Genomic DNA, 20,405 nt, shown 5'->3' with positions numbered 1-20,405 from the left:
ATTGCGCCTACGTGCGCAACGACATCACTTGCTCTCGTGCCCACAACCTTGATTCGTAAGAATTTTCCACCATCTGGCTAAGACTTCATTGTCATTCTATTACTAAATACATCTGTGCCGTTTATCTCTCACCTAGCTCTACTAACTATGTAAAATTCTTTGATTATTTGAACTCTAAAGTGGAGCACATCTTGACCCACTCCCCCTTCGCTGAAATCTCCATCCTAGGAGATTTCAATGTTCACCTCCAGCTTTGGCTTTCATCCTCTTTCACTGACCATCCTGGTGAACAAGCCTACAACTTTGCTATCCTCAACGATCTAGAGCTGTTGGTCCAGCACCCTACACGTATTCCCGACCGTCTTGGAGACAGGCCCAACATTCTAGACCTCTTCCTTACCTCAAACCCTTCTGCTTACTCTGTCAAACTGTTCTCTCCGTTGGGCTCCTCCGATCACAGTCTTATTTCTGTATCCTGTCCTATCGCTCCTGTTCACCCTCTGGACCCACCGGAGGCGATGCTTCTGGCATTTTGCTTCAGCTCGGTGGGACGACCTGAGGATGTACTTTTCCGATTTCCCGTGGAATGATTATTGCTTCCAGGATAGAGACCCCTCTGTGTGTGCTCAGCGTATCACAGAGGTGATTGTCTCTGGAATGGAGGCATACATTTCACGTACTTTCTCTACTCCTCACGCTAAAAAGCCTAGGTTTAATCACGCTTGTTCTCGTGCTGTCAATGATAGAGAGGCAGCTCACAAAAGGTACCAGAGCCTTCAAACTAATGCTAATTATGAACTTTACATTTCTGCCCGGAATCGTACCAAATCTATTCTCAGACTAAGCAAAAACTCTTTCATTAATAGAAAATGCCAAAACCTTGCTTTCTCTAACTCTTCCCGTGACTTCTGGCATCTAGCCAAAAACATCTCCAACTTCACTTCTTTCCCTTTCCCTCCACTCCTCAGTCCTGACGGCAACACTGCCGTCTCATCTATCTCTAAGGCTGAACTCTTCTCTCAAACTTTTTCTAAAAACTCCACTCTGGACAATTCTGGGCATATTCCTCCTACTCATCCCCCCTCTGACTCTCTTATGCCTGTTATAAAGATTTTTCAAAATTATGTTTTCTATGCCCTCTCTGGCCTCAATCCTCAGAAGGCTTATGGACCTGATGGAGTGCCTCCTATTGTCCTTAAAAACTGTGCCTCCGTGCTGTCACCCTGCCTGGTCAAACTCTTTCGCCTCTGCCTAGCAACATCTACCTTTCCTTCCTGCTGGAAGTATGCCTTCATACAGCCTGTGCCTAAGAAGGGTGACCGCTCCAATCCCTCAATCTACCGTGTTATAGCTTTACTTTCTTGTCTATATAAAGCTTTTGAATCAATCCTTAACTAGAAGATTCAAAAGCACCTTTCCACTTCTGACCTTCTATCTGATCGCCAGTATGGATTCCGCAAGGGGCGTTCTACTGGTGATCTTCTTGCCTCCCTAACTGACTCTTGGTCATCCTCTCTTAGCCATTTCGGTGAAACCTTTGCTATTGCGCTGGACATATCAAAAGCTTTTGATAGGGTCTGGCACAAATCTTTGCTTTCCAAACTACCCTCCTACGGTTTCTATCCTTCTCTCTGTACCTTTATCTCCTGTTTCCTTTCTGACCGTTCTATTTCTGCTGTGGTAGACGGTCACTGTTCTTCCCCTAAACCTATTAACAGTGGTGTCCCACAGGGTTCTGTCCTGTTTCCCACTCTCTTTCTGTTGTTCAATGATGATCTTCTTTCCAAAACGAACTGTCCTATCCAATCCTACGCCGATGACTCCACTCTGCATTACTCAATTTCTGTTAATAGAAGACCCACCCTACAGGAACTTAACGATTCAAGGCTGGAGGCAACAGAACGCTTAACCTCACACCTTACTATTATTTCCGATTGGGGCAAGAAGAACCTGGTGTCTTTCAACGCCTCAAAAACACAGTTTCTCCACCTATCCACTCGACACAATCTTCCAAACAACTATCCCCTATTCTTTGACAACACTCAGCTATCACCTTCCTCAACACTAAACATCCTCGGTCTATCCTTAACTCAAAATCTCAACTGAACACCTCATATCTCATCTCTTACTAAATAAGCTTCCTCGAGGCTGGGCGTTCTGTACCGTCTCCGCCGGTTCTTCTACCCCGCACAGTTGCTATCCATTTACAGGGGCCTTGTCCGCCTTCTTATTGAGTATGCATTTCATGTGTTGGGGGGGTCCACTCACATAGCTCTCCTTGACAGAGTGGAGTCTAAGGCTCTTCGTCTCATCAGCTCTCCTCCTCATACTGATAGTCTTCTACCTCTCAAATTCCGCCGCCATGTTGCCTCCCTTTCTATCTTCTATCGATATTTTTATGCTGACTGCTCTTCTGAACTTGCTAACTGCATGCCTCCCCTCCTCCCGCGGCCCCGCTGCACACGACTTTTTACTCATGCTCATCCCTATACTGTCCAAACCCCTTATGCAAGTGTCAACCAGCATCTTCACTCTTTCATCCCTCACGCTGGTAAACTCTGGAACAATCTTCCTTCATCTGTATTTCCTCCTGCCTCCGACTTGAACTTTTTCAAGAGGAGGGTATCAGGACATCTCTCCTCCCGAAATTGACCTCTCTTTTTGGACACTCCTTTGACCTCTGTTCGAGAGCAGTGAGTAGCGGGCTTTTTTTTTACTTTTTTCTTACGCCCTTGAACTGTCTCCTTAGCTGTAAAAAAAATCGCACTTTTCTCAAAACTAGTACAAAATGAATATAAAAATATTTTTTGCTTTTATTTTCTGCACGACTTTCATGAAACTTTAGGACATACAAGATCATATAGCGTACTAATATTCTACAAGATGTTTTTTTTTTTTTTTTTTTTAATCGGCATAGTTTCGAAATATGGGAAAATTACCCGAAAACAATAAAAAAACATTTTAGAGATTAAAAAAATAGTTTTCAAAAAAACATCTTGACAAATTATTAGAATAACAATGAATTATCAGATGTGCTTGTCACAAGGAAATCACTAAAAAAAAAAATTGGCCGAGAAAATTTTTTCAAAGTTTTCATAAAAATAACGAAAAAATAATTTTCTTAATTTTTCATTTCATCTGATTAGCTTGAAATGTTCATATGATAAGAAAGGTACTAATATATACAACATATAAATTATTCATGACCATAGATGCAATTTTAGTCCACGGAGGACTTTCCCTTCCATATGCACTGTACTATGTTTTGCATGACTTCTCTGTGCGCTTTTCTTTTGTCTGAGACTTTGTACTGTTCTCCCTGTACACATCAAATGCTGTGTGTGTTTGTGGAGATATCCTGTGTTGAATGAGTAACATGGGACAGGAACCTACTGGCCATATCTTTGAAAGTGATGGGCAGTGTGGTAGAGGGAGCAGGCAGCGACTGGATGACAGCATGTCCATCATATATCACAGCATCAACATGCTTGTCCAGGCTGGTGATTTTGTCTCCCGGAGTCAGTTCTTCAAGCTTATGCATGGTGTCTGATTTTTTACATGTTACCATTGTACCATCATGATTGAAGATGCTCATGGCCACAGGGTCATTTTCAAATGCCATCACCCTTTGAAGTGGGACCTTCTTGACGGCATTGACCGCTAATAGGCGAAGATACATGGTTTCACCCTTGATAAATACATTCTTTGACTTGATTTTGACTTTCTTTTTCATCTCTTTCATGGTCTTGATGTTTGACCGAGGTATGGGTGCACAGAAGCTCTTTGGGTTGTCAGATGCCAGGTTAGAGACAAAGTTATCAGCCATGGCGGTGCCCTTGTCAAGTGCACTACAGAGGCTTTTCTCTATGCCATCTGGTGCAACATGTTTGTGTAGCTATGTTGATCAACTTTGTGGATGCTTCGGAGATATCAAAGGGATCTACACATGGCCCCTGAAGAATGTCACGTATCTTCTTCACATCAGAATTCCATCTAGTGTCAGATGCTTTCGTCTTTGTCTGTGCGGGCTGGTTGTCATCAGGCAGGCTGGTACCTGTACCCTTCTTGAATTTTGCAGTAGTGACAGGTCGGGCTATAAACCACCCCACTAATGCTTGGCTTCGCATTGTAAGACCAATGATCCCTCCAGCTTCTTTCATATCTTTGTTCTGTGTTGTTTCCAATGCATAATCCAGCCAAACACCATTGAAGTAGCCATCTGAGAGCTTAACCACACCCCCCTGTATTGGTAAATTCTGTGGCAATCTCCTGTGGGAGATGCCTCATCTGGAGCAGAGAGACTGGCCCAAGAAATCACATACATGTGCTGTTTTTTTTCCTTAGTGTGATACAATAACTACTTTATGCATTGTAAACTAAGCTGAATAAATAATAAGCTGACCATCGTTACCCTTGGGGCATGGTTTTAAGGCTTGAGATTAATTGTTTAGCACAATTATAGTGAATGATCATGAATTATATTGTGATTTGTCGATAGGATATTGGACAACTATGATTATAGTCTTCAATCTATATGAGAAAGTCATATTTTATGATTTATATGATTTAGGGGGAAGGGTAGCTAAAACTGATCTGCAATGATTCAAAAGCAATGCTTCTTGCTACCAATGATCTAATAGCATGTAGGGGATGTTCAGGCAAATTTTAAAACGTGTTTGAAAGCAAATTCTTGAAGCATTATTTATTGAGAGGCATTATTATGACTTGTCAATTTCACAACGAGGGTCAATTTTAGCTATATTTTTTACATTTTATTGATAAATAACCTATTTAGGGAATTGATTTAATGCTAAAACAATATAGTTTTATTAGTACTCCTAAACATTATAAAGTAATATCCTTTGGAGTTGTTTTTAATGATTTACATGAAGATTCTGAGCCATTCATGAAAAGTTCATGTCATTGGTTAGGTATGCTTACAAAAACGTAAATATTTTAACACGCACCGATTTCCTGCAATGTCATCATGGATCTTCATTATCCAGAAATACCAAAGAAGGATTTTATCCATGAGGACAAATGTTGTACTTCCGGTTTGGGTACCGCCACCCAGAAGTGACGCCTGCTGCTGGAGTAATACATGTCAATGCAAGACTAAAGCCCCGTTCACACTCTGCCGACTCTGGGCCACGACTACTCACGACTCTAGGGTACACGAGATCTTGGGTGTTGATGTGAAAGGGTTGGGCAAGTCTTAAAAGAGGTCTAGAAACGGTCGCCGAATGCTGAGCGGACTTCGTGAGGGGAGTGTGCAGTCGCGAGGGTTAAACCCCGTTCACTCTGTGCCGACTCTGGGCCACGACTAACCACGACTCTAGGATACACGAGGTCGCCGAATGCTGCGCAGACGTCGTGAGAGGAGTCTGGGGTCGTGAGGGTTAGCGCGAAAAAGAATTCCATGCTACACTTTCACGACAGGAGTCAGCAAGAGTCTGGATCAACCGTCACTTCCGGTTGAGGTCTGAGGGAGGTTGGGGGCAGTCGTCAAGACAGTCGTCAACAGTCTTGTCTTGTCTTGAGACAGTCGTGACCACTATCGGGAGCATTTATTAATATTTTACCGTTTCCTGTCGGCACAGTCGTCTGTGCCGACTACTTCAGAATGATGAGGGACTGTCGTGACGACAGTCTTCGCCTAATGAAGGACGTTCATGACGACTGTCGGCTCAGAAATATTGGCTAACATTGCCGCCATCAAGAAGTTAATATTTTCATTTTGCAATCCCTCCATTTCCCTCTATTTCTGCTGTGGTAGACGGTCACTGTTCTTCTCCTAAATCTATTAACAGTGGTGTCCCACAGGGTTCTGTCCTATCTCCCACTCTTTTTCTGTTGTTCATTGATGATCTTCTTTCCAAAACGAATTGTCCTATCCATTCCTACGCCGATGATTCCACTCTGCATTACTCAACTTCTTTTAATAGAAGACCCTCCCTACAGGAACTTAACGACTCAAGGCTGGAGGCTGCAGAACGCTTAGCCTCAGACCTTACTATTATTTCCGATTGGGGCAAGAGGAACCTGGTGTCCTTCAACGCCTCAAAAACACAGTTTCTCCACCTATCCATTCGACACAATCTTCCAAACAACTATCCCCTATTCTTTGACAACACCCAGCTATCACCTTCCTCAACACTAAACATCCTCGGTCTATCCTTAACTCAAAATCTCAACTGGAGACTTCGTATCTCATCTCTTACTAAATCAGCTTCCTCGAGGCTGGGCGTTCTGTACCGTCTCCGCCAGTTCTTCTCCCCTGCACAGTTGCTGTCCATATACAGGGGCCTTGTCCGCCCTCGTATGAAGTATGCATCTCATGTGTGGGGGGGCTCCACTCACACAGCTCTTCTGGACAGAGTGGAGGCCAAGGCTCTTCGTCTCATCAGCTCTCCTCCTCATACTGATAGTCTTCTACCTCTTAAATTCCGCCGCAATGTTGCCTCTCTTTCTATCTTCTATCGATATTTCCACGCTGACTGCTCTTCTGAACTTGCTAACTGCATGCCTCCCCCCCTCCCGCGGCCCCGCTGCACACGACTTTCTACTAATGCTCATCCCTATACTGTCCAAACCCCTTGTACAAGAGTTAACCAGCATCTTCACTCTTTCATCCCTCACGCTGGTAAACTCTGGAACAATCTTCCTTCATCTGTATTTCCTCCTGCCTACGACTTGAACTCTTTCAAGAGGAGGGTATCAGGACATCTCTCCTCCCGTATTTGACCTTGCTTTTGGACACCTCTTTTGTTTCTTTTTTAGGAGCAGCGAGTAGCGGGCTTTTTTTTATATTATTGTTTTCTTTTTTTGTATGCCCTTGAGCTGCCTCCTTTGTTGTAAAAAAAAAAAAATCACAAGCACAATAACTTCTGGGCATGGTTACGTTTCGCCGGCACAAACTTCGGAGCTGCACAGTACGCACGCACTCCTGCTTCCTCGATCTCTCTTGTGCTGAATGACACAACTAGGGTTGCCACCCTGAGGTCAGAAAAATGTGGAATGCAACATCTCACTCTCCAATACGGAATGGATCCATATTTAAAGGAACGGGTGGCATCCCTAAAACTTCTCGAGCATGCAATGAGTGACAGCCGCAGCACGCTGCTGGTGGAGGTAAGAGGGAGGGGGGAGGGATGTTACGTCGCGTGTCTTACACGTATTTTAGGACGAAATTAGGACATTTTTACGGACTGGTTTTGTGATTAACCGAAAAATGCGCTCACCTCAATTTTAAGATACTGAATTTTATTTATCTGCTTGACTATTCAGACAACCAATTACGGGACAAATGGCGTTTTGTATTCGTTCAAAACGGACCGCTGCATTTCACTCGGATACAGAACGATTCCGTATTTTAAGTAACGGGTGACAACCCTAGAAGTAGACACAACGTAGTCTCGGCTCATTATTGCTTATATACCCCAGGACCCATGAAGACTGCTATTAAGATGTCTACGGCCAAAATATCCTATTAAAATATTTTGTAAAATTCGGCGACAGTCGGCGAGGCTGTCGCCAAGACAGTCACGAAGACCGTCGGCCAACTCCTTGGCACCTGTCGGCCAGCTGGTCGAACAACCAGTTAACACACAATCTGCAAGAATGTCAAGACCGTCTGCGACTGTCGGCCAATCGGTCGGCAGATTCGTAGTTGTCGTAGACATGGCGCCATTTCAGAAAATGATCGTTGAGACTCTTCTTCAGACTAGTTGCCAGCATGTCTGCAACATGCTGGCAACTAGTTGGCCAAATGTCCCAGACAGTCGGGAATCATGCTGCCTGACACCAAGACACCCGAAAGAACTCCACCAGTTCTTAAAGTGTGGGAGTCGACTTGTCAGATCCAAAAGTCGCTGGGCTGTCACGACCCAGACTCGGCACAATGTGAACGGGGCTTTAGCGCGAAAAAGTATTTCATGTTAAACTTTCATGACAAGAGTCGGCAAGAGTCTGGACCAACCGTCACTTCCGGTCGAGGTCTGAGGGAGGTCGGGAACAGTCGTCAAGTCTGTCGTCAACAGTCTTGGCTTGTCTGGAGACAGTCGTGACGACTGTCGGGGCCATTTTTCAAATTTCTGTTTTTCCTGTCGGATGTCGTCGGTGTCGACTACTTCAGAATGATGAGAGACTGTTCTGACGACAATCTTTGCCTAATGAAGCACGTTTGTGACGACTGTCGGCTCAGAAATATTGGCTAACACTGCCGCCATCAAGAAATTTATATACTCATTTTGCAATCACAAGCACAACAACAACTCCTGGGCATGGTTACGTTTCACTGGCACACGTTTGGGAGCCTCACAGCACGCACGCGCTCCTGCTGCCTCTTTCTTGTGTTAAATGACACAACTACAGTACGGTTGCCACCCTGAGGTCAGAAAAATGTATAACGCAACATCCCACTCTCCAATATGGAATGGATCCATATTTAAAGGAGCGGATGGCCACCCTAAGATTTCTCGAGCATACAATGGGTGACAGCCGCAGCACGCTGCTGGTGGAGTCAAGAGGGAGGGGGAGGGACGTTACGTCGCGTATTTTACACATAATTTAGGACGAACCTTGACAAATTTCACGAAATGGTTTTGTGATTGACCGAAAAATGCGCTCACTACAATATTAAGATACTGAGTACCATCTGCTTGACCATTCACATTACAAAATGCGGAACAAATGACTTTCCGTATTGGCTCAAAACGGAACGCTACATTTAATTCTGGATTAAAAAGCGATTCCGTATTTTAAGGAACGGGTGGCAACGCCAGAAGTAGACACAGGGGAGTCTCGGCCCATCACAGCCTATACACCCCAGGACCCATGAAGATTTCTATTAATGAAGATGTCTACGGCCAAAATGTCCTTTTAAAATTTTGGTTAGAATTCGGCGACAGTCGGCAAGGTTGTCGCCAAAATAGTCGCGAAGATCATCCGCCAACTCCTTAGCAACTGTCGGCCAGCTAGTCGGCCAACCAGTTGACAGACAAACTGCAAGACTGTCGTAAAGACTGTCTGCCACTGTCGGCCAATCGGTCGGCAGATTCGTGGTTGTCGTAGACATGGCGCCATTTCAAAAAATGACCGTTGAGACTTGTCTTGAGACTAGTTGGCAGCATGTCGCGGACATGCTGGCAAATATTTATAGTTGGCCTAATATCCCAGACAGTCGGCAATCATGGTGGCCGACACCAAGATGCCCCAAAAAATCTCCCCCAATTCTTGGAGCGTGGGAGCCGACTTGTCCAATCTAGAAGTCTCTGGGTTGTCGTGGCCCAGAGTCGGCAAAGTGTGAACGAGGCTTAACATGAAAAAGACGACATTGAAAAGAAAATAAAAGAGCGAAAGACGAGGAATCAAATGAAAGACAAGATTTGAAGAGTCATAAAAAGAGGAAAGTCGCTTAAAAAGGACTTGAAAGGCGACTGACTGACTGAAGAGATGTGCAGAGTGGGAGAAGATAAAGATGAAAAATGAGATAAAGCGTTTGACAGCCGGTGAAACACGAAAACCGAAAGGAGGAGGAGGAGGAGGAGAAGGAGGAGGAGGAGGAGGAGGAGGAGGAGAGGACGAAAGGTGGAAATTGCAGCAAGGAAGGTGATACGTGTCAATGCGGAACTATCGTGAAAAAAATAACGTTGAAAGAAAAAGAGTAAAGGACGAATGCGAGATATAAAATGAAAGAGAAGATTTGAAAAGGAATAATAAGAGGGCTTCTTAAGAAGAGAGTCAAGGTACAGTCGGGGCGTTGTCACTCGGACGCCTGAGCTGGGCTCTCTGTTTTTCTAATCTTTTCATTTTTTTTACTAATTCATCGTCCATAGCCACCTCACTCTCCCCGTACCTGCCTTCCCCGCCCCTCCTCGTCCCCGTCTTAACGGCGCCAAAATTTCTTCTGATGAAAGTGTGAGGTCAGCCCCTGAGAACTGGTGACACTCTCTCTCTCTCTCTCTCTCTCTCTCTCTCTCTCTCTCTCTCTCTCTCTCTCTCTCTCTCTCTCTCTCTCTCTCTCTCTCTCTCTCTCTCTCTCTCATGTTCCGTCTTTGTCACACACACACACACACACACACACACACACACACACACACACACACACACACACACACACACACACACACACACTTTTTGCTTCAGTTATATTTCTTTCTTTCCCTTCCTTCTTTCAGTTTCCTCCCATGCTGATGACACCAAGGTGGGGGAAAGGCCCTCACAAAGACCGACTGCGAAATCATTCAGAAAGACCTCAATCACATTATCGAGTGGTCGGAAAAATGGCAAATGTCTTTTTATGTTGACAAATGCAAAGTCATGCACATTGGGTCCCAAAATAGTAACCACACATACATCATGAATGGGAAACCTCTGCAGGCGATGCAGGAGGAAAAGGATCTTGGAGTCACTATCAGCAGTGACCTGAAACACGCGAATCACCGTAAAAAGCATACAACAAAGCCAACACTATGCTCGGGTTCATAGCGAGGAACTTCGAGTGTAAAACACCAGACGTGATGCTATCCTTGTATAATTCCATGATAAGACCGCACCTCGAGTATGCAGTACTGTTCTGGTCTCCTAATTACAGGCAGGACATTGCTTTACTGGAAAGGATTCAACGACGCGCCACAAAGATGATTCCAATCTTAAGGGCTCAACCGTACCAGGAACGACTCAAGTGACTCAATCTCTTTACCTTGGAGAAAAGACGCCTGCAAGGGGATATGAATCAAGTCTTCAAGTATCTGAAAAAAGTTCAATAACGTCGATTACTCCAAATTCTTTGAACTGCAAACCGACTCAAGAACTAGAAATAACGGTCTACCTATTCAGTGGAGTCGATGTAACACTGACATTGGAAGGAGTTTCTTTTCAAACCGAGTCATCCGCCACTGGAACAATCTTCCCTCAGAAGTAGTAAATGCGAATACCATCAACTCCTTCAAATATAGAATCGACCGTCATTTCACTGCGCCGGGAGTAAACTTAATAACGAGGTGCTTTCATCTGCTCATCAAGCCCCAAGTGGCGGTCGAGCAGATTAAATCACCCAAGCGGGCGACCTCGTAATGAGCCAATAGGCTTTCTGTTGCCTGCATTCCCATGTTTCCCTCCCTCCCTCCTCCTCCCTCCCTCCATCTATTCCCCTCCTCCTCCTCCTCCTCCCCTCCCATCTTCCCGCCTAATGAAGGTTCGCACCCCTGCCCACTTCTCCCCAACTGTCCCGCCTTGACCTCATTTCACACTACTAAAAAAAGTAGTAATCTCAAATTTGTTTGTTTCAATTCTTACTGAAACATTATTTTACCATAATTTTTCCCTGTGCCTCTCACTTATTTCCTTTCTACAATCAGAAACAACTTAAGAAAGAGAAAGATAGAGAAACAAATAAAGAAAAAGAGAAATGAAGTGTAATAAAGAAATACAGAGAGAGAGAGAGAGAGAGAGAGAGAGAGAGAGAGAGAGAGAGAGAGAGAGAGAGAGAGAGAGAGAGAGAGAGAGAAGGAAAGAAAGAAATAATGAGAGAAAGAACGAAAGAAAGAAAAAAAAGAGAGAAAGAAAATGAGAAAGAAATAATTAGAATGAAAAAGATATAGACAGAGACAGACAGTAAGAGAAAAAGAAAGAAAGAGAGGAAGAAAGAGAGGGAAAGAGAGAAAAGAAAGAGAGAAAGAAGACAGTATGAAAGAAAAAAAATGAGAAAGAAAGAATTAGAATGAAAAATTTATAGACAGAAAGAAAGAGACAGACAAGAAAATAAAGAAATAGAGGAAGAAAGAGAGGAACAGACAGAAAGAAAGAGAAAAGAAAAAAAAGATTAAGAAAGACAGGAAGAGAAAAGAAAGAAAGAAAGAAAAAAAGAAAGAGAAAACAAGAGAAAGTAAAACATGAGAAAGAAAAATAAGAGAATAAAAGAAAGAGAAAGAATGAAAGAAAGACAAATAAAGGAATAAAGATAAAGAGACAAAGAAAGAGAAAAGAAAGAAAAGAATGAAAGAAAGAGTATAAAGAGAGACCATGTGACTGACTGACTGACTGAATGAGAAGCAAGGCAATAGGAGGAGGAGGCAAAGACATGAGCAACACAATGATCATGATATGGAAGTTTGCAGTCTTTAAAGAAATGCTGAGAACTGAAAGAAAATCACTATTCCTCATGACTGTATTAAGTGGAAGAACAAGAAGAGGAGACTGAGGAGGAGGAGGAGACTGAGGAGGAGGCGGCTAAGAGATGAGCCAGAGGGTACGCGCTATGGATTTTTTTTTTTTAACATAAAGGGAAGTAGCTCACGGGCAAAAAAATGAAAGATAAGTAAAAAAAAAAAAAAAAAACTACTGACGCTGCTTCTGCAAATAGTGTGTGGTAAAAGAGTTTAAAAAGAAAGTTCATAATATATACCGCACCGATTACCTGAAGTAAAACACACACGCGAAAAGATGAATTGCGATACTGTGTGTGAACGACATGAGGAAATTTTCTGAAACGCAAACGATTTAAAACACGCATTCGAAAACGATGTAAATGACAAAAAAAAAATAAAGCAAGAAAAAAACACTGCATACCTAGCAAAAAAAAAAAAAAGAGAAAAAGATGAAAAAAAAAAAGATGCCTTATGATATTACGTTGAGTGACATGCCGAAAAATTTCTGAAAACAAAATATAGGAAAAGAAAAAAAACATTAACCTACTAAACAGATAAAAAACGTGAATTATGTCCGAATATTTTGAGCAAAGTTTAACCCAAAAAAGGCCTGGGCAGCTGATAACGTCCCCAGGCATAGTTACGCTCGGCAAAACGGGACCAAAGAATAATAAATGGCTGTCTGTCGTGTTTGGCATACATATATAAACTCCATGTGTGTGTGTGTGTGTGTGTGTGTGTGTGTGTGTGTGTGTGTGTGTGGTGATGTGTTTTGTGTTACAGTGACATGAGAAATGAGAAAATTATGTTAAACGAAATGAGAGAAAAAAAAAAACTTAATTCTTTGGTATAAAAATAATCAACCTGAACATTGCGATCTTCATGTTGTTGCTAATGGACACTGAATTAATGACCACTATATTTCAATCATTAACGTATCGTGTACGAGTGTGTGATTGCCATTTATGAGGCGAAGAGTGAAGAAAAGAGAGGCGGAGAGGTGGAAAATGAGAGTGCCTGGATAATTATGTTAAAAGAGGAAAGAGATGCCAATGAAGAACATAGAGGAGAAAAAACTAGAACCTTATACTGTTGATGCTCATTTGTTTTCACGGTATAAGGCGCCTTTATAGATCCTTATAGATATAGCTGATAAAAAATATAAGAAAACATAAGAAGAAGAGAGAGAGAGAGAGAGAGAGAGAGAGAGAGAGAGAGAGAGAGAGAGAGAGAGAGAGAGTGTATGGGTAAGACATGTAGTAGCTGTTGTTGGAGTGACAGTCCTGGCTGTGGAGTACTGTTGGGGCGTGTATAATTGCTCTCGTGCACCTTGTTGACACTGGTATTACGTAATTAAAAGTGCCGCTGGTAAAAGATAATTGGTGGTGGTGGTGGTCGTGATGAGGGTTAGTGTGCCCGTGTGCAATTCACACACGGGCGGATCATAAGCTGGGTTCGTCATCGCCAGCAAGTACTCTGCCCACCCGAGCAACCTTTGTATAGTCGATCTATGGGTACTGCCGGGACCTTCAGCAGTGTGTGTGTGTGTGTGTGTGTGTGTGTGTGTATGTGTGTGTGTGTGGTTAGATAAGAGTGTTTGTGTTTTAAGGGGGACTCCTTGAAGCTTTTTAGTAGAGTTCTGTGTCTGTGTCTGTGTCTGCTTCTTTGTCTGTATCTACGAGTTTGTTTACTCTGTGTGTGATGGATGGATTAAGATTCTCAGGGGTGTTTTCGCTTCTCCTTTCATTAATATCGTATTGCCTTTGCTTGTGGTGTTATTTATTTTTTTATTTTGCTTTTAACATTGTCGTTGCTCAGTTTTTTTCTTTTTATCCTCATCATCCTGTTTCTTTCGGTTTTATTATTTTCATAATTAATTTATTAGGTTTATAATGCAATGGTGAATTACACACACACACACACACACACACACACACACACACACACACACACACACACACGAAAGTGCGCGCACGCAAAACCTTACAGCCAGTTATAAGCCCGTAAAATCAAACCATAACAGGTAAAAAGCGTTAGTCTGGAAATGCGAAGTGAAGCGACCGAGAGCGAGGCAGTGGTTAACCCACACCTCAAAATTATACTTCAGACGTGCTCGTGTGTCTGTCTGTCTGTCTGTCTGTCTGTGTTGGGATAAGCTGAGGATAGATAAGGATGGATATACATACATTAGAACAGATCAGAAGGATAATGTGTAAAAAGACATGAGACTAGAGAGGAACGAAAATAAGGATAAGTAAGGGGAGGAAACGAGACTGGGTGGAGGAGGAACAATGATTAGTAAAGGGAACACTGAAGAACCGAGGCACGAGAACGAGAATATGCAAGGGGAGACACACGAGAAACTGGGTGGAGGAGGAACAACTAAAGGGGAACACCATCAGGGAAAACGTTGAGACTCATATACGGGGAAAATCTGGACGGTAAACAAAGACAAAAGTAGAAGAAACACTGAAGATTGACGACAATATATAGATAGTCTTGTAGGGAAGGAGGCGGCTGAGAGCAACACAGGAAAGCAAAGAGAGGAAGAGGTGAGCTGGAGAAAATGCGATAATAGGGGAGAGGAAGGCGGTTTTCGGAAAAGGTGTTAAAGGAAAGGGAAACGAATTAATGGATAACGAGAGACAAGTAGTGGAAACATTAATGGTGACGCGGGAAAGTTATGAAATGTTGCATGATGAAATTACGCTCGGATATTGATACTTATCATAAAGTTATACATGATTAAATAACAATGGACGATAAGTAAAACTAAAAAATGCAATCACACCTCACCTGTCACAGTATCGTGGTGGCAGGTACTGTGGTGGAGTGGAGGAGAGAAATGACGTAAAAAAAAGAAACTAACCTAGTCCGCCATCTGATCATCACATTCAAAGCTCCACATCAAGGGAGCTTTTAAGAGTTCATTCCTCGAAATTCAACGCGGGCTCCCCCTGCATGGTACACCTGCGGGCCCGCGTCCCCGCATAGCAGCCAAAGGGTACAGTCAAGATCTATAGGAGGATAGGTCAATTCACTTCTCTCTACTGCGCATCCTATGTGGCGTCACTACGAGGTGCAGCTAAGGACCAATGAGACGTCGCCTGGATGCCTGGCGGGATGACAAAGTAACCAATGGAGAGGTCTGCCGGGACCCCTCTCGGAGACACAAGGGAGGGAGGGGGAGGGGGGATAGAGATAATGATACTAGGAATGGGTAACTGAACCATTACAGATTCAGGTCCTCTGTCGGTCTGTCTCTCTCTTGTCTGTATCTGTCTGTCTGTTTCTCTCTCTCTCTCTCTCTCTCTCTCTCTCTCTCTCTCTTTCACACACACACACACACACACACACACAGACACACACACACTCGCCGTGGCGGCCCGCTCATCTCTTCAGGGAAAACTTTCAGTATCCTGGATTTCAATGTGATTTGTTGTGCATTCATTTTCCCGTTTTTTTTTGTTTTTTTTACTTATATATAGAAAAAAATGGTGCTCTTAACCCTCTTGTTTCCTTCATTTTCCTTTTCCCTTCTCTTCTTTTACTCTGCCATCTTAAATTCCACCTTTCTATCTTCCTCCTTCCTCCTTCCACCTTCGTGCGCGTGGCGGGAAGTTTTCACCCGCGCCATCTGAAAAGCGGGGAGGCCCGCTTCCGCGTTATAAGCGCGGACGCGGGCCTCGCCCGCAAATGTAAAAGGGGCTAAATTAAGCGTAAGAACCAGTAATTGCAGTGCCGTAATTTCTGGGCTAGGAGGTTGTGGGCTCCAAAATGTTTCCTATATCGGTCTTAACATGCTCCTAAAAGTGCTGATTAAAAAAAAATCCCCCGCCTGCTCGCTGGCCCCGCCCCCCCAACTCATGAATCTGGGAAGCTCTCTGGCCCCTTAAAAAAATCTATCAAACTTACGGGCCTGAAATGCCTTGACCAAACGAATATTTGACGGATAACACACATACGCAATTGAATTGATTGATAAATAAATATGTAAAGAGAAACAGTAAAAGAAAAGAACAAAATAAAGCAAGTGTAACAAAAATCCCACTATTTAATATAATTTCTCCTGAACTGATGTAAAATTTTCATGTTGGTTTTCTTCAGAGTACGCGTCCGTATTCTCTGCCGCTCCCGGCTCACAGCACATGTTTCCGAAGGGCACAAAGGACACTGGTCGGGCTCCGGTGAGTGTTTTTCACATTGACAGTGCATAAGTCAAGGCAAACCATCACAAAGGTCATACAGCTGTCCACGGAAATACCCACAACCTCTACCAAAGCTATATCAAATGTGGGCGTGTGTGTGAGCCCCTAAGTGTTTGAGGAGGAGATGCAAGAGGAAAGAGGAAGAGGCCGCGTGGGCGACGGGGAGCAAGGGAGAGATGAATCTCACGGCACCATCAACAATGCACTATGCTGATGACGTAACGCATATCAACTACTTAGAAAAATCAAGACAGTTAGTGGAGAATAGAATCATAAAGGATATAGAGAAAGAGCTGGATGAGGTCCGGGGTCAGCATGAACCAAGCGCCACTGTAAACACTTGTCTGCGCCATAACGGGCCAGGCCGACCACCAGCCCCACCTAGAAAGCCTGCTGGCGCAACAGGCGAAAAGTTAAAAACACGCAAAACCAAACCAAACGATGGAACACAAATCGGTTATGCAGAAACAGGTAAAGTTTTGCGACTAACAAGAAGAAGAACCAGAATAGGTAAATATATCAGTGGAACGAGAAGAGGAAGCAGCACCAACTAAATATACGGCTGTATTAAAACCCGACCAACAAAAACAAGAGCACACCTCACCAACGCCAATGCTTCATGTCTGCTTCGTATATCCGCCATTACCACACGTGACAACAAGCAAGACAAACAAACGAAAACTTCAAGAGGAGCAAAGCAGAACACCAGGAGAGGATTTTAGTGCTTGTAGAACGGTCCTTTCTTGTTCTTTTTCTTCTTTTGCTTCTTGGACTCATTCTTCGCTTCTTGGAGGGTTTCGAGGCCTTTTCTTTAAAGTCATCCTCCAAAACTTGTCGCAGGAGAGCAGTGACCTCATTGAGGTCAGGGGCATCTTCAAGGCTCTGTCGGAGGTCAGAGAAACGCTCCGTGTCAGGGATGACCTGCAGGGCCGTGCACGCTATGTCGATGACGTCATTCTCCTGCTGGCATGGGTCCGCGCCCCGCGCCGCCAGACCGAAGTCCAACAGGAAGGCGCGCACCCCCTCGCCGGACGCGTCCACCAGCACGTTGCCCTCGTGGATGTCGCCGTGGGCGATGCCCCGCGCGTGCAGGCGCCGCACCACGCCGCACACCTCCACGAGGGCCAGCAGGCAGGCGCGCACCCTGCCGCGGCCTAGGCAGTCCTCCAGCCGCTCCCCCGGGCACAGCTCCATCACCATGCACGGGGAAGAGTCTGCTGTCAGCCCGTACAGCCGGGGCACGGCCGCCTCGCCCTCCAGCTCCTGCAGCACACCCGCTTCCTCGGAGGTCTTGGCCAGCAGCTCGGGGTCGTTCTCCAGCTTCTTGACGGCCACGGGCACCGCCCCGCCCCGGGGGAGCGTCAGGCGCCCCCGGTACACCGTGCCGTACTTGCCCACGCCCAGCACGGTGCCCATCTTGAGCTGCTGCTTCTTGATCACGGGGAGGTCCATGCTGCCGGTCCTTGCCGTGTGGCCGGGGAGAGAGAAGGTGGCAAGTTTGTGTTCGCAGTGCTCGGTGATCTCCTTGACGTCAGCCATGTGGCTGTATTGTCTGTTGGATGTCTTGACAGAGTCAAGAGCATGACTGTATAGGGTCAAGATTCAGCACGTCACCTCGGTTTTGGGAAAACGGTTTTGGGGAGATCGGAGTTGACATTGCATAGGACTGAGTCTAGAGCTAGTTGGTAGGAGGTGCCGCCGCCAGGTAGGGGTGCACACGAGGCACCCGAATAGTTGGTGCATGCCAGCGCTGCACGGTGTTATAGTTGCCTCCTGTAGTTTTCAACGGAGCCTTTCACACGTGGCCGCTGTGGTTACCCTATACGGTAATCCGCCTCGACGGCGGCTCTCTCTCTCATTTAGAGCCCGCCACTCACGGTCGTCGCCACTCGCTGCATGTCCAGCACTGTTTCAAATGGGAGCCACCGATTGCCGCCGCTGTTGTCCAACGCCTATCACTTCTCAGTGGTGTCCAACAAGGCCAAGGGAGGAAGACAGGTTTGCTGACGTATAAGGGAGAGGAGTATATGGTAACAGGAAGGGCTGCAAGGGTAATGTGAAAAAAAGTGACGGAAATAGGGAAGAGAAGAAAATGGTTTGGAAAAGAGTGTATAAGAGGAATGTGGAGAGGAAGGGAATGAATGGGTAAAAAGGAGTATGGGAGGAAAAAATGCTTGGTTTAGGAAAGAGGTACAAGAGGAAAGAGGAAAGGACATCATGGATAACGGAAGAGGGGAAGGCAGTTTGCAGTAGAGATAAAAAGGAAGGTGTCGCATGCGAGGAGAGAGAGAGAGAGAGAGAGAGAGAGAGAGAGAGAGAGAGAGAGAGAGAGAGAGAGAGAGAGAGAGAGAGAGAGAGAGAGAGAGAGAGAATTACATATAATTACATAGAAAATCAGACCACACAGACCCCATGGTCCAGACTAGGTGGTCTGTCCTTAAACCTAAGTGATTTTACATTAATCAGAAGACTCCAAAACGTTGCATTTCTACTCTAGTTGATATTAAGTTGAAGGAAGTGACGGTCGAGCTTTTTTTTGAAGGAGTCAATCGTGTTACACTGGACCACTGATGGTGGAAGCTTATTCCATTCTCGCACTACAACGTTGGTGAAGAAAAATTTGATGCAGTCTGAATTTACTTGTCTACATCTGAGTTTTACGCCATTGTTCCTCATGCGCAAAGTGTCATCGATCCTAAACAATGTTGATCTGTCTACAGTCGTGAAACCATTAAAGTATTTTAAAACATTCGATCAGTCTTTCTCGAAGGCGACGTTTCTCAAGAGAGAACATGTTAGGGATGGAAAGCCTTTCTTCGTAGGATTTGTTGCACAAGGACACCTTCTAATTTAGCAATGTCCTTTGCATGGTGGGGAGACCAAAACTGCACCGCATATTCCAAGTGGGGTCTGACTAAACTATTGTAGAGCGGGAGTATTACATCTTTATTCTTGAATAAAAAAATTATTTTAATGAAGCCCAACATTCTGTTCGCTTTATTTGCTGCATTAATACATTGATGTGAGAATTTGAGGTTTGTCGTGATTTTGACCCCCAAGTCCTTGACGCATTGGACGCTTTTGAGTTTAACGAGCGAGAGAGAGAGAGAGAGAGAGAGAGAGAGAGAGAGAGAGAGAGAGAGAGAGAGAGAGAGAGAGAGAGAGAGAGAGAGAGATAACAATAAGGCATGATGGCCTATAAAGGGAGAGGGAAGTGATGTAGAGAAGAGGTGCAGAAGAAAGGAGAAGGGTTGGTTGATGGAGGATACCATTCATTTACACGAGGGAAAAGAAGGTTGTGATGGAGAGGAGGGAGGAGAGTAGGGGAAGGGGTATAAACAGAAGGAAAGGGAGGGGACGGGGGCACATGAGGGGAAAGCCGCTTGTGATGGGAAAGAGGGAGGCGGCTCACGGCCAAGGGAATGTACAGAAGGACGGTGAGGAGACGAGGGTCAGAGCCGACTCGTTGGTCCTGGCCGCTATCCTAAACATACAAGCATAATAATTCCACTTCAGCTCGGAGGAAATTATTACTTATCACTCTCTTGTATTACACCTCATTTTCATTTTCTTTAATTAATCTTAAAAAAATACGAACAAGATAATTTTACTTTACCTCAGACGAAAATATTTGCTCTTTTGTATTACACCTTTATATATTTTTTTTATTTCACTCTTCCACTTTCTCTGTATATTTATCAAGTGTGTGTGTGTGTGTGTGTGTGAGAGAGAGAGAGAGAGAGAGAGAGAGAGAGAGAGAGAGAGAGAGAGAGAGAGAGAGAGAGAGAGAGAGAGAGAGAGAGAGAGAGAGAGCAGGTGGGTGGAGGTTCTTGTAAAGGAGAAGTTACAGTAAAAGGAAAAGTGGCTTTGAGAAAGGAGGAGGAGAAGGTGGAGGAGGAGGAGGAATACATAACATAAGAACATAAGAACGTAAGGAGTCTGCAAGAGGCCGGTTGGCCTATACAAGGCAGCTCCTGTACACTCAACCCCACCTTACCTCACCATCCATGGCTTTATCTAACCTCTTCTTGAATGTATCTATGGTATT

The 20,405-nt window shown here is 44.5% G+C and overlaps 1 protein-coding gene across 1 annotated transcript; it reads right to left on the bottom strand.

The window, feature by feature from the left end:
* Nucleotides 1-15,208: 15,208 nt before the first annotated feature.
* Nucleotides 15,209-17,896, bottom strand: LOC126992587 (uncharacterized). Its single transcript, XM_050851396.1, has 2 exons — nucleotides 17,122-17,896; nucleotides 15,209-15,309 (listed from the first exon to the last, which is right to left on the bottom strand). Exons 1-2 carry the CDS (start codon nucleotides 17,894-17,896, stop codon nucleotides 15,209-15,211), a joined length of 876 nt encoding a protein of 291 aa, XP_050707353.1.
* Nucleotides 17,897-20,405: the final 2,509 nt, after the last annotated feature.

Source organism: Eriocheir sinensis, unplaced genomic scaffold, assembly GCF_024679095.1.
Source record: "Eriocheir sinensis breed Jianghai 21 unplaced genomic scaffold, ASM2467909v1 Scaffold492, whole genome shotgun sequence".
NCBI lineage: Eukaryota > Metazoa > Arthropoda > Malacostraca > Decapoda > Varunidae > Eriocheir > Eriocheir sinensis.
The sequence above is the reverse complement of the archived record's forward strand: the minus strand, read 5'-3'. Positions and strand labels throughout refer to the sequence as shown.